Source organism: Aethalodelphis obliquidens, unplaced genomic scaffold (assembly GCF_003676395.1).
Source record: "Aethalodelphis obliquidens isolate GAN/ISIS:26980383/991018 unplaced genomic scaffold, ASM367639v1 scaffold2, whole genome shotgun sequence".
NCBI classification, from domain to species: Eukaryota; Metazoa; Chordata; class Mammalia; order Artiodactyla; family Delphinidae; genus Aethalodelphis; species Aethalodelphis obliquidens.
Genome location: NW_020837946.1, coordinates 63,448,644 through 63,462,509, shown reverse-complemented (window position 1 = coordinate 63,462,509; position 13,866 = coordinate 63,448,644). Strand labels below are relative to the sequence as shown.

The 13,866-nt window shown below is 41.9% G+C and overlaps 1 protein-coding gene across 5 annotated transcripts in view; it reads right to left on the bottom strand.

Annotated features, from left to right (window-relative positions):
* STK39 (serine/threonine kinase 39) overlaps positions 1–13,866 on the bottom strand; it is a 476,424-nt gene that overhangs the window by 218,333 nt on the left and 244,225 nt on the right. For all 5 annotated transcript variants that reach the window (XM_027129207.1, XM_027129213.1, XM_027129185.1 and 2 more), the window contains 3 exons: positions 11,594–11,702; positions 8,121–8,262; positions 6,868–6,923 (listed from right to left, as the gene is read on the bottom strand). In XM_027129207.1, coding sequence (XP_026985008.1) covers positions 6,868–6,923; positions 8,121–8,262; positions 11,594–11,702 — 307 coding nt within the window. The remainder of the gene's footprint in view (positions 1–6,867; positions 6,924–8,120; positions 8,263–11,593; positions 11,703–13,866) is intronic.

The window sequence follows — 13,866 nt, the reverse complement described above, 5'->3', positions numbered from 1 at the left end:
AAAAGGCAAAAGTAAGTGAAAATGAGCATCAGATCTACCTTACATAATGCAGTTGTATGTTTCTGGAAAGTTCTTCAGAAATCAATTGTTTTGAAATTAACATTTTTAGAGTAGATTAAGAGTGGTCACTATTTTTTTTTAATCCTAAGATAAATATATTTGTAGTGACCACCCCAAAGAGACCTGTTTTATATGAATGTTTTAAAATAGCATCTCTCATAATTCTGGACGAACGGCCTTAGACACTTGCCAGACAAAGCACTAAGCTCATCCTGACAGTTTATGACAGAGCATCATATTGGAAAAGAAAATGCTAGGCCGTGGGAAAAGCATGCCATTCAAATAGCCACTCCTTCTATCATATTGTAGCAAAATCTGTTACACTTACCAAGGCATCTGCTCCAAGTTTATTATCAGGAGGTCTCTCACACTCTCTCTCTCTCTCTCTCTCTCTCTCTCACACACACACACACACACACACACACACACACACAGGTTTTCTGAGCACAGAAGATCTAATAAGAAGTAAAGCATTTTCTTTTAAACCCTGAGTAGGCAATCCTCAGGTTTTAATTCACTACATTTAACCTGAAGTTTTTTAGTCTGAAAAGAGTGTGGTGTCACTACCACGCTTAATCCCGCACCAGATGATGCCTAAGATGATGGCTTCTCCCATCCCCTAAAACCTTACCCGTGATGCTGTGAGCAAGGAGGGAAAAGGTGCTAAATAACTTCCCTGGTCCCAAACAGAATCGATCTGCAGGGATGGAGAAGCACTAGTGATTGCTATTGGTCTTCCACCAAAAACTGAGATCACTCAAATCCAGATTTAGGGTTGTCTTCCCAGAAAACCCACAGATGTGGCACCACAGGCTCTGGAGCCAAACTGCCCAAAGCTGAAGCCTGACTCCACCACTTACTCTACGTGTGACCTGGGCCGCTTACTTGCCTTCTCCGTATCTTAGCTTCTAGCGCGTGAAGTAGGCATAATAAGAGCACCTCCCTATGGGGCTGCGGTGAGGCTGAATGAGTCACGGTGCGCTCAGCGCATGGAACCAGGCCTGGCGCACAGGAAACACTCGATACATGTTAGGTACTGATTTTACAGCCACACTCAATAAGAATATACATAATACCCATGGAATTGGAACTGCTGAGAACAGAACCAAGCATACCAGCGTTATTCACCACACCTGTTGGCTGTATAATAAGGCAAGAGTTTCTAGTGGTCTGAACCTGGCCCCTTAATGTTCCCTTTTCTAATAAAAAGTTCTGAAAAAGAGAATACAAGCACGCACACGCACATATATGTGTGTGCGTATATGTACATATAGAGTGAGTGATTTTAATAAAAAATGTTATGTTTTCTATTAGAATAGCAAGAAAACTCTTTTTAAAAGAATACTCGTATTAATGCTCTCAAGGTAAACAAACATTACATTCAAAGAAATAAATGCAAAGTTCTCCCCAGTTTAACTCGTATTTCAAAAAACAGAGCCTAGATAGCATAAAGATGTGAAAGGAAGAGAATACAAATAATCCGAGTAAAAGCAGTGGATTATTTGTCCAAATATAACAGCAACAAAGAGACGGTCTAGCTCTGCTGTTGCTGTGAGTCTCTGCTTTCAACTCTCCCACCCTCCTCCCCTACTTCACCCACCCAAGATGCCAGCAAAAGACCTGAGGACTCCTGGTCCGAGTTTTTCAGGCAGTGACCCACTGCCTGACTAAGAAAGTCAAACTCCTGTAACACGGGGAGAGCAGCAGCATCCAGCTCTTCCAAGAAATCATTACAAATGTTTTTGTTTCTTTTTAATGCAATAATCTTATTTTAGAGCTAAAACCACACAAAAAATTTAAATACTGTATAAACTCAATGTTATGCTCAGGTTAGAGGACACGGAGAACATTCACTGTGAATTCTAGAAAAGCTATAATGGCTCCAGAGATGTATCAACAGAAAGTGGAAACTTACACGCCTGATAGCCGACCATTACTCACCCGGAAATGAGGCTTCCGGGTAACGTCATTACACAAGCATGAAGTCGCACACACAAAAAGGACACCAAGGAAAGCCCGGAATGGCTGTCTATAAAGTCCTCACCATGTGCCAGGCACTGTCCTAAGCACCACAGACACTGACACATTTAATCCTCATGACAACCCAAGCGGTGGCTTCCTGCACGGGCGCTTCCGAACCCAGGAGCCAAACATCGCACCCACCAGCTGGTTCCACTCAACACCACCACCCAGGGTGAGGAAAAAACCCACAGACCTGAGAGGGAGAGAAAAAGTCGGGAAATCTTACCTCGGGGGATCCCAACTGAGAAAAAAGAAAAGCACAATGTGCTCCTGAAGGCCCAGAGAAGGAGCTCGGGTCGGTAATCTGACAAGAATAATGGGATGAGGGCTTCCCTGGGGGCACAGCGGTTGAGAGTCCACCTGCCGATGCAGGGGACACGGGTTCGTGCCCCGGTCCGGGAAGATCCCACATGCCGTGAAGCGGCTGGGCCCGTGCTCCGCAACAAGAGAGGCCACAACGGTGAAAGGCCGGTGTACCACAAAAAAAAAAAAAAAAAGGAAAAAAAGAATAATGGAACGGAGTGACTGGCAGAGTAGCAGGTGGTAGAATAAGCCAGGGGCTGACCTGCCTCTGAATTTCAAAGGCAGTTCACTGCTGTTTTGACCCTTTTAGTCAGAAATGATCATTTCATCACAAAACAGAGAAAATTAGCTGTACTTTTTTATCAGCTTAGAGCAAGATTAATGACAAGTTAGCTTCCAAGTTCCATAATTAATAAGCATCCCCTTTTTATAACGCATAAAGCTCCTCAGAGCTGAACCTCCTGCAAGACAAATTTGAGGTGCATATGACCTCCAGGCAGTGCGAGAGGGGGTTGGTGCGATCCTGTCAGTTGGAGTAACAGTAGTAGCGGTAGTTAACAGTAGAAAGAGTAGCGGTAATAGGATTAGCAGTAGCAGCTGCTGCTATTTTCTGTGTATCTATAATGTGCCAGCCACTGTTATAAGACTGCTAGATATGAAGAGCCTCATTTGATTTCACAAAAAAAGATGAAGTGGGTTATACCTGTATCTCCCTTTAAGGAAACTGAGTCTTTAGGACGTTGAGCCACCTGACCAAGGTCCCAGAGCTTGAGTGGTAACCAGGGAATTTCAACCAAGCCAGTTGATCTCAGAGATTATCTTCTTAACAGCTAGACTATCTGATGCTGGACGGTTTGAAACTTTCAGTTGTTTACTTGAAGTCTTTTCTTCATAATGTCCCTAGCCTGTGGGATAAAGGCCACTCTCTAGAGGAAGGACAAGATACGCACACATAAGGCACTAACTTAGATGACTCAAGAACAAAAGTCAGCATCAATAATGATAAGAGCCTCCAAAGCAGGGAGGGGAAAGAGAGGTGAATCAAGAATTGGCCAAAGACTGATGAGGACCAAAGCCAGGTGATGGGTACCAGAGGATTCCTCCTACTCTTCTCTACTTTGGGCTACGTTTGATAACTTCCACAATAAAAGGTTTAACAATGGCTCTGACTTATTGCGAGTTCATTAAGTTTGTTGAGTCATTTCTTTTCATTTGCTTTACTAGGTCATACTTCCACATGGTTCAAAATTCAAAATGTTATAAAAGGTCTATACTCAGCAGTCCACCCCTGCTCCCACTGCCATTATCCTTCTAACGTTTCTTCACATAAATACATATATTCTTATTTCTCCCCACTTCTTTCACAAAAGGTGGCATATTATATACATTGTATTTCACCTTGTTGTGTTCACTTAACCACGTAGCCTGGTGATTTTTTTTCATGTCAGTGTACAGAGAACTTTTCATTCTCCATTGGTAGGTCTTCCACAGTGAAGACACACCATATACCATATTTAACTGGGACACCTCCGTCGCTATCATGATAAATAAGCTTAGACTGTCTTTTCCTGTCTATTGCCACTTTGGGGGTCACACTAAGCATTTCTCACATTCATTTACTTCATGCAACAACAGTAAGCAAGGGTGGATCCAGGCTTCATGGGACATAAAACTTATACAATTTGGAAGATCCTCTGTAAAACAGAGAATATAAAATTATGAGTAAAAAAAATAGGTATAAATGTGTGTATTTCTTTAAAATTAAAAATTCAGGGACTTCTCTGGTGGTCCAGTGAGTAAGACTCCGCATTCCCAATGCAGGGGGCCCGGGTTCCATCCCTGGTTGGGACACTAGATCCCGCACTCATGCCACAACTAAGAAGTCCACATGCCACAGCTAAAGATCCCACATGCTGCAACTAAGACCCGGCGTAGCCTAAATAAATATATATATATATTTTTTTTTTTTAATTTAAAAAATTCATTACCAATTCACTGGAATGTTTTTTTAAAATAAATTTATTTATTTTATTTATTTATTTTTGGCTGCTTTGGTTCTTCGTTGCTGTGCGCGGATTTCTCTAGTTGCGGTGAGCAGGGGCTACTCTTTGGTGTAATATGTGGGCTTCTCATTGCAGTGGCTTCTACTGTTGCAGAGCACGGGCTCTAGGCACGTGGGCTTCAGCAGTTGTGGCAAGGGGGCTCAGTAGTTGTGGCTCGCGGGCTCTAGAGCATAGGCTCAGTAGTTGTGGCACACGGGCTTAGCTGCTCTGCGGCATGCGGGATCTTCCCAGGCCGGGGTTCGAACCCGTGTCCCCTGCATTGGCAGGCGGATTCTTAACCACTGCGCCACCAGGGAAGCCTTTCACTGGAGTTTTAAAGATTAAGGTCCTTTCTTCTAGGATCTTTTTAGACAATTTAATAAAAATGCCTGTATAGAAATACCTCCCGACTGCAAACTGGCATCTCCTCTCTACCTAGAACACTCAGTAACTCCCAAAAGCACATTGCACTTACAGGGGTCTGAATCCTATGATTCAATAGCTGCACAGGAAATCCACGTCTTCCTGAATGATAGGCATTATCATCACCATCTCACAGATGGGGAAACTGAGGCTTAGAGATGCAATAACTTGCCCCATGTTGCACAGTGGGTAGTAAATTGGGCCTGTTTGATTCCAAAGCCTTTGTGCTTAACTGACACAACAAGTGCCTCCCCAGCGGTCTCGAACTTGACTGAATTTATCTTTTCAAAGGGGAGGACTATTACAAGATAACACTTCCATTATTAGTTCCCTAGGGAAGAAACATTTGATCTGAAACAAATTCTCAGTTTCCCTTTTGTATTTTCAAGACACCTTGTCTCTTCTTTAAAAAATAACTCAATAAGGGTCCCCGTAAGTGTACCTAACTAAATACAGAGCCTACGGTCAGCATCACGCTCGCCATCCAGGCCAGGGCATCATCACCTGACTGGTCCTCTGGTACCAAGAGAGGGGCAAACAATGAAACAAAGAGATGACTCAAGGCTTATCCTTTGTGTTGAGGGTGGGTTTGTTTTCTGCTGAACTCTCACATTTCTAATAATAACCCCAGATCCTCAGATTTGTCTAGAAACAAGAGTGGGACGAAGAAATGCCATCAACTTTGCTCTAATAACTAGACATGTAAAGACCCTAAACCTATGCTAGAAGGTAGGACTCTTCCACTCCAACTCAAATAGAAGCAGGTTAGGCTGATTCAACATCTTCAGCATTTCGTCAACAACGCAAGCTAGATGGATGACCTTCACACCAAGGATGTTGGGAGGACGTGCTGCTGGTGATATTTAACGCCCGGAAGCCAGAAGGCTGAACACCCTGCGATGACAGGGACAGTCCCGTACGGAGAAGGACTGTTCAGCCAAACATGCCCAAAGCAATGATGGCTGAGAGGATGCTGAGACAGACCTTCCCAGACCGGGCGTAACACAAGAGTTGGTATGAACATGGCTACATTGTAAACCAGGCCTTTCAGGCTATTCTAGGAGCATTAACAAAATGAGAAGTTCTGCACGTAGAAGGCTCCCGCCTGAGGCTCTCACTCATTTGACCTGTACTGCCTTGCCATGCCTATCAACTGTCAAGAATCACCATGAAGGGTCAAATTTAAGAGCAAAATAAGCCCTAGATTTTAAGAGTTCACAATTCTTTCAGCTACCTCTTGAGAAATAAAAGGTTTAAAATTAATGTGTACAATGGTTTTAAACTTTCAAACTCAACCAAAAACTCTCAAAAGTGCTTCTTACAGTTATATAAATATCACCATTACTCAATCTGGAAGGTAGAAAATATAAAAAAATTAAAAGTAAAATTGTTTTTTATTAAAAGGCCACATTCTAAAATAGCAGGAAAACATGTTATACCTCAGACCGAAACATTCTATGATAGGGCAGCCCAGATACAGTGGTACCTACAATGGAATACTACTCAGCCATTAAAAAGAATGAAATTTTGCCATTTGCAACAACATGGATGGGCTTGGAGGGTAGTATGCTAAGTGAAATAAGTCAGACAGAGACAGACAAATACTGTGTGATATCACTTATATGTGGAATCTAAAAAATACAACGAACTAGTGAATATAACTAAAAAGAAGCAGTCTCACAGATATAGAGACCAAACTCGTGGTCACCAAGGGGAAGAGGGAAAGGGGGAGGGACTGTACAAGGGGTACAAACTACTATGTATAAAATAAGCTACAAGGATACACTGTACAACACAGGGAATATATCCAATATTTTATAATAACTATAACCTTTAAAAATTGTGAATCACTACACTGTACACCTGTAACTTACATAATGTTGTACATCGACTATACTTCAATTTAAAAACACAGATTACATGCAATTTGTTCATTTCTTAGGAACAAGTCTACATTCTTTGAAGCCCTAACACTTCTGTAAACAGGTAAAGAATGTTTTATCTTTGCCAGCTTTACCTGCTATTTGTACTGAGCCATCCTCACCCAGAAGAATATTACCAGCTTTTAAATCCCTATTAGAAAAAAAAAAAAAAGAGAGAATTTAATTATGGAGTACAGACATTATATTCACTCAGGGAGACTTTAATACATATCATACAATGGAGATGTTTGACAAAATTATTATTTTATAAATATTAAAATTATACCACAGATTTTAAAAGTTACAAAGGTACATTGTGATTTTATAGTTTGCTCCTGGGGGATGATTAGGATTTTAGTAACGAACAGTTTATGTGATATCATTATCCAGATTTAATTAAAACAATAATGAGTAGATTATTTCATGTTACAGAGTTACAGATTGCCATATACACACAATACTATCATTTTATCGAGAATTAAAGCCCAGTCTATGTAAAGCGGTTCTACTTCCACTTAAATGTGTCTGTGATGCAATTTCCAATCAATCCCCTCAGCCTCTGAAACAATGGATTTGATCAGTCTCTCCTCTGGGGAGAGACTGATGGTAAATACTAATTACAATACTCTGTAACGTATTTCTTCACTATGTAGAAGTTGTGCTGAGTAGTCTTAACACTTAAGAAAAATGACAATTTATAAGTTTGCCTTCTAAAGTAATATTTTTCTAATTATTGAAAGACATAATAGATACCATTAAACATACAGCTCACTTATAGCTCAGGGCAAGGGAATTGCAATATTTATATTAGTGGTAAGTGGTTATTTACTTGCAACAATTCCTAAGGGCCCAAGGAGCACTAACCCATTTGAAGCATCAGGCACTCATATGCGATGCTGTTTAGCTATTTAAAGAAGTAGCATTTTATGCCACAAAAGAGATGAAATTAGTGCCTCCCCTCCTTCTCTTCCACCAGCATGTCAAAAATAATTAACATATTAAATGTTTGGAACACTCTCGCCTGCATTAGAAAGTTAGAGATGCTATCCAGTTCAAATGAGTATACTTCAAATGAGTATAAAATGTAAACTGATTTTTTTTGAGTCCCCACAGTACTTTCTGTAGTCTACTCCTATTTCAGTGAAAGCAGATAAACCAAAACACCAATATAATTCATCAAAACTTGTTCTCTTGTTTCGTTCTTAAGTACTTTGTTCCCATCTATTTAAACTACCTAAGGTAGAGATATGTCAATACCTACCTGTGAGGTGTGTTTCCTTAGCATTCTTTACTAACTAGGACTGAAGATATGAACAGCTGAATTTAAACATCTCTGCAGGGGTCATACCTGTGAATCTGACCATTTCTGTGTAGATAGTCTAAGCCTTCCAAAACCTCTTTAAGAATTGTTGCTATTATTGCCTCTTCCAGAACTCCGTTCTTGTGTTCTCCTCGGTTAATGATGTATTTTATGATATCCAACATTGAACCTAAGTGGACAGAAAGAAGAATTAGACAACTGTATAAGCACCTTCATTACCTTTCCAGAATAGTCCTCCTTATTTAAAAAACTAAACGAGGGACTTCCCTGGTGGTCCAGTGGTAAAGAATCCGCCTTACAATGCGGGGGACGCAGGTTCAATCCCTGGTCAGGGAACTGAGATCCCACATGTCGCAGGGCAACGAAGCCCGAGAGCCACAACTACTGAGCTCGCGCGCCTCAACGAGAGAGCCCGCGTGCCGCAAACTAAAGAGCCCACGCGCCCTGGAGCCTGCGCACCACAACTAGAGAGAGAAAGCCCACACTCCACAACTAGAGAGAAGCCACAATGAAGACCCCGCATGCCTCAACGAAGATCCCGTGTGCCGCAGCTAAGACCCGATGCAGCCACAAATAAATTAAATAAATAAATAAATAATATATTTTTTAAAAATCCTTAGAAAAATAAAAAGCTAAACGAGAACAACAAAATATAGCTTTCATTTGTTTATTTAACACAAATATTCCCAAGGCATACAAACAATTGCATGGTAGCCCGTGACCAGAAAAACACTAAATCCAAGTTTGCAAGCACACATCCAGCTGAACTTAATGAGAGGGATTCTGGGTCAGGAAGCAGAAGACTGTCCACGGCCACTTCACAGTTAGTCCCTTTTCTGTAGACATGCAACTGGTTACAGATTAAAAGAGGGTTCGGGATGCCTAAACTGAAAAAGAAACGAATAAGAGGCCTGGAGAAAAGACAGCAGGGAACTGCTGAGAGAAAGAAGCGCAGTTTTTCCTTAACCTCAGGTAGGAGGAGAGAAAAAATGTCTGTTGCCTTTAGACCCCTGCTTATAACCAGAAGATTCCTTTCTGTGACTCCAGGCAATCTTCATTTACATTTACTTGAGGCGTGATGTACAGAGTTTAATAATAAAGAAATAAATACATAGTATTTTGTTACTATAAACAGATTAGTATCCTTGGCACTGTGAATTCATGCTTCAACACATGTTAATTAATATTCCAAACTTCCCGGTCACTTTAAGAGCCATAATTACCTGGGGGTTCAACACTTCTGAAGAGTTACCAAATAGCCTATCTCAGGACCCGAACATGGCTCCAGGCTCTCCCTGACTTAACTAAGAGGACTGAGTTTCCCCATCAGATATTACTACACCAGGCTAGCCACCTGCCACTCAGTAAGAGATCTGATGTAATAAAATAACATAGAAGAAAACAAATGCATACCTTTCCCCTCAGGGAGAAACAAACATCTCTTTATTCATTGACTCTTGGATTTGGGGGTCATTTAGAAAACGATACTTCCAAAAACATTTTAATTTTTTTTTTAAGGATATACCATACCAGGCATGCATGCATTTCTGGCCTGCTGAAAGCAAAATGAGCAAAAGGCTACATCTGCCCACATTCCCCTTACCTGTGGAAACCTGTTCCTCTTACCTAGGGCCAGGGGAGACTAAATTGGATTCTTTTAAAAAGACAATGAAATTTTCTATCCAGTCCTTAGGAAAGGGCACAGGGGATATTCTCAAGCTTATAAAAGGTTAATTGGGATAAAAATAAAGAGAGGAATTAAAATCCACAGGGCCCCAGGTCACCAGAATTTCTTGTTTCCTCAGTTAGTGGACCCCCTACAAGGAGAGGCCAGGTTAAGATCATCTTATCAATACAGCACCACCCTCAGCAGAACCAAGAAGCAGTCCTGACACTCAACATTGCGGTAGGCTCCAACGGGCTTCCTTTTTCCTTCCATTTTTCTTCTCCCTTTTAATTAAAAGCCAGAGTCAGCACTCAAGGAAACAATAACTAATAGGATTGACAAGACTGGAAACAGAACCAAACTAAGCTCTCCCAGGCTCCCTACCGAGACCTACACAAGCAGACCCAAGGCGATTACAATGCCTTCGTCATCTCAGTGCAGGGCCTCTGCTGCATCCAAGACAGTTTCTCTAAAAAAAAAAATTTTTTTAATTGTGATGCTGCCTTGATTTAGCCTTAGCTGAACTGGGTCTGCAGATAAAAATGGGCTCCACCAAATAAACCCTGCACTGTCAGTTCTGGCTTCGTCCAGGTACCACCAAATGTTCTCCTCTACTCCTAACCATACTTCACGCCTCAGTAAGATGGATATACAGGGAGGGACGCCCTGCAAAGAGAACACGTGAGAGGTATGGGGATGCTGGGTATTAGGAAGGAATCCCTCGGGCTTTCTCAGCTCCAGTTTTCGGGTCTGTAAAATGAAGGTGATGATACTTGGAGCGCAGGGTAGCTTTTACGTGTCCAGATCCCAGCTAACAGGCACGACGTGTGTGGCCTTGGGCAAGCAGCCTAACTCTCTTGAGCTCTGGTGTCCTTTCTGAAACACAGGGATCAGGGCACCTGCCATGCAATGGTGTTGTCCTGATTACAATGAAATAAAGTCAGTAAATCACCCGGCACAGGATCCAGCCACGGAGGAAGTGTTCAAGAAAATTAACCGTTATCATTATCCTCCCCTATCAAAGCGTGACGTTCAAAGATTAAAAGAGATAAAATACAGGAATGGGAAAGTGTCTTATAAATTTAATTGTCCGTGGCTTTTTTAACTTCAGTGATCTGAGGCTAGACAGGCAAAGTTCCTTCACCTTCCCACATGCTTTCTTCATGAAATCCACAATCTAAAACTACACTGTCCAATACCATAGGCCACTGGCCACCTGAGGTTATTTAAATGTAAGCTAATTAAAATTGAATAGAAATTCAGTCCCTGGGTAACACTAGCCACGTGTCAAATGTTTAAGAGCCACTAGTAGAAACTGGATAGCACAGCCGCAGAACATTTCCATCACCACGGACCTTTAGTAAACCACACTGAAATAACTCATTACAGTGTGTTAGAGACTTGAATAACGTTAAGGATGAAGGCTTTAAAGAGGAAGGATTGGTTAACTTTTCTAAAGAGAGTAAGGGGTGGCTACAGAGAGGATGGGGCCTTTCAGGACTTGGGCACATGGAGAAGGACAGACAGACATCTGGGGCTAAGTAACAACACGGAGACCTCAGAGGGCAGAAGGCATCTGGGGAGTCTCAGCCACACCTGGAAGGCCGGGGTAAAAGAGGACACAGATATTCTACACGTTAAGCTGAATTATGAAAGGCTCTGAATATCAATGTGAAGAAATCCGGACTTTACTCTCTAGGCAAAGAATAAACCAAGAAAACTTATAAATACGGGAGTAAGGGGATCAAATCTAAAGTCTTATTCAATATGCTGACTCGCACAAAAGGAAAAAAAGAAAACAAGCAAATGAACAAAAATGACAAAATCCACTTACCTCCACTTAGTAATTTCATGACCAGCCAAAGTTCATCTTTTACCACAAAAGAGGTGTAATAGGTCACTACGTTGGGATGGCTGCACTGACTCATGGCTTGAATTTCTTTCTATAAAAAAAGCAAAACATGACATGTACCATGGGGCGAAAATCGGGAAGCAAGACACAAGTGAACCCATAGTTGAATATCTGGGTAACTTTCCTACTTAAAGCACACCTGGGCAAGGGGCTGCCTAAACCATTATTTCACAGAAACCACACGAGAACTAACTCTCTTACCCTCATTATCAACTTGCTAGAATTAGGAAGGCCTCTACAGGAGACCCCAGAGCCCTGAGGACCAGCCACAGGACCGAGGAACTTCAGATCAGCACACAGCTCTATAACCCCCCCCCAGCGGCCATATGTGATAAGTGCCTCCTACCTGAACCCAAAGCCTCGACAGAGAGATAAAAGACTGGCGAGCTATTAGGAGACCTGGGTCCTGGTGCCAACCTGAACCCTGGTGTTCCTCACTCATCCAAAAAGGGGCAACAAAACTGCTCGTTTCTGAGCACTGCTGTGATGGTACACGAAAAACTACCTATAAAAATGCTAGAGTACCATTTCCCAAACTATCTTCCATGGTAGATATTCCATCAAGGAAAAAAGCAAGGTGGGGGTGGGAGAGGCAGCTGGTAAAACGAAATAAGCTTGGGCAACGTCAGATACTACATCTCAGTTTACAGGCGTCATGTCACAGGGTATGTTAGTACTGTCAAAGGCTCTGAGAAGTCCTGCAGTAGACAAACTGTCATAGTTGAATCCACAGGAACAATGCAGGAAAATAATGCTCTGTGGGTCACAGTTTAGAAAAAAAGTTTTATCAAAAGACAAAACAACAAAGCTTTGAAACCAAACACATGGGCAACTTCAACAAGCCACAGTTTCCTGCAATGCTCAAGCTCATGTTGGTTTTGGTTTGCTGTTTTATGTTACCGCCACATGACTCCTATAAAATGTCAGTGGAGGGCTTCCCTGGTGGCGCAGTGGTTGAGAGTCCGCCTGCCGATGCAGGGGACATGGGTTCGTGCCCCGGTCCGGGAAGATCCCACATGCCGCGGAGCGGCTGGGCCCGTGAGCCATGGCCGCTGAGCCTGCGCGTCCGGAGCCTGTGCTCCACAACGGGAGAGGCCACAACAGTGAGAGGCCCACGTACCGCAAAAAAAAAAAAAAAAAAGTCAGTTGAATGCTAACCGTCAATCAAAGGTACCAGACCAGTGTAACTCACTTTCAAGGTGCTGACCAAAAGCCACAAGAATGACTAACCTAAGTCATCACAGAAACCTCACTTACGTTGTTATGTATCTATGATGAAATAAAAGTATATCTGTGCATCCTGTAAATATTTTCAGTAATGAGTGTCTACTTTGCGTTAACTGAAAGTTGCCGACCAGAATATTCCAATGTGAGCTGCTATCTTTATATATCCAGTACTACTTTAATCCTCAAATTACTAAGGTGACCCTACATGTCAATTAGCTTGGCCTAAATACCATGACATATAACACATATAAACATCTTAATACATGCATTTATTTAGGTGCTTTTTATCATGGATAAACTTGTAAGAAAATCACTAATTTTTCTATTTTCCTTTCATTATATGACAACACTTCCCCTTCATCATTTTCCTCATCCACTTCACTGATCACAGGTTTTCTAAATCTAACACTTTTCAATTCAGCACCTCCTGTCCTTTGAAGAAGATATGAAACCTAAGGTCCAGTTTCCATCTGTTTCTGGTGTTAGGTTTTGATACCATAAGACGCTTCTGAAGGAGAAATGGAACGCTGACCAGCATTCCTATTTCAAGTGGCTAGCATCTGCTCGGTGTAGGGATGGCCCACTTTGAAGGCCTGCAGCTCTATGTAGGGTCCAGTTTAAACAGATGCCCCCGTTATTCACAGAAATGAGAATAATGTGTCTTCAAAGTGTGTGTGCTCTGCATTCTCACCATTTTATATCCGATGTAAATGAATGCCTTTCTAGCTCTCTAACACCAAACTTTTAAATCATTAAAGCATACAATCAACAACCGGTGCTCATATGAAAGGAAATTCTTTTGCATGGAAGCAAAGCCGGGTCAGAGTCTGGAAAAACACGTTTTTTTTTAGACCTTTGCATTTAGATGGCCAGTATCACTTCCTACCCAGAGGATCAGATTCTCTGAGATGATGGCAGTGTGTGTGTCTGTGTGTGTGTGTGTGTGTGTGTGTGTGTGAGAGAGAGAG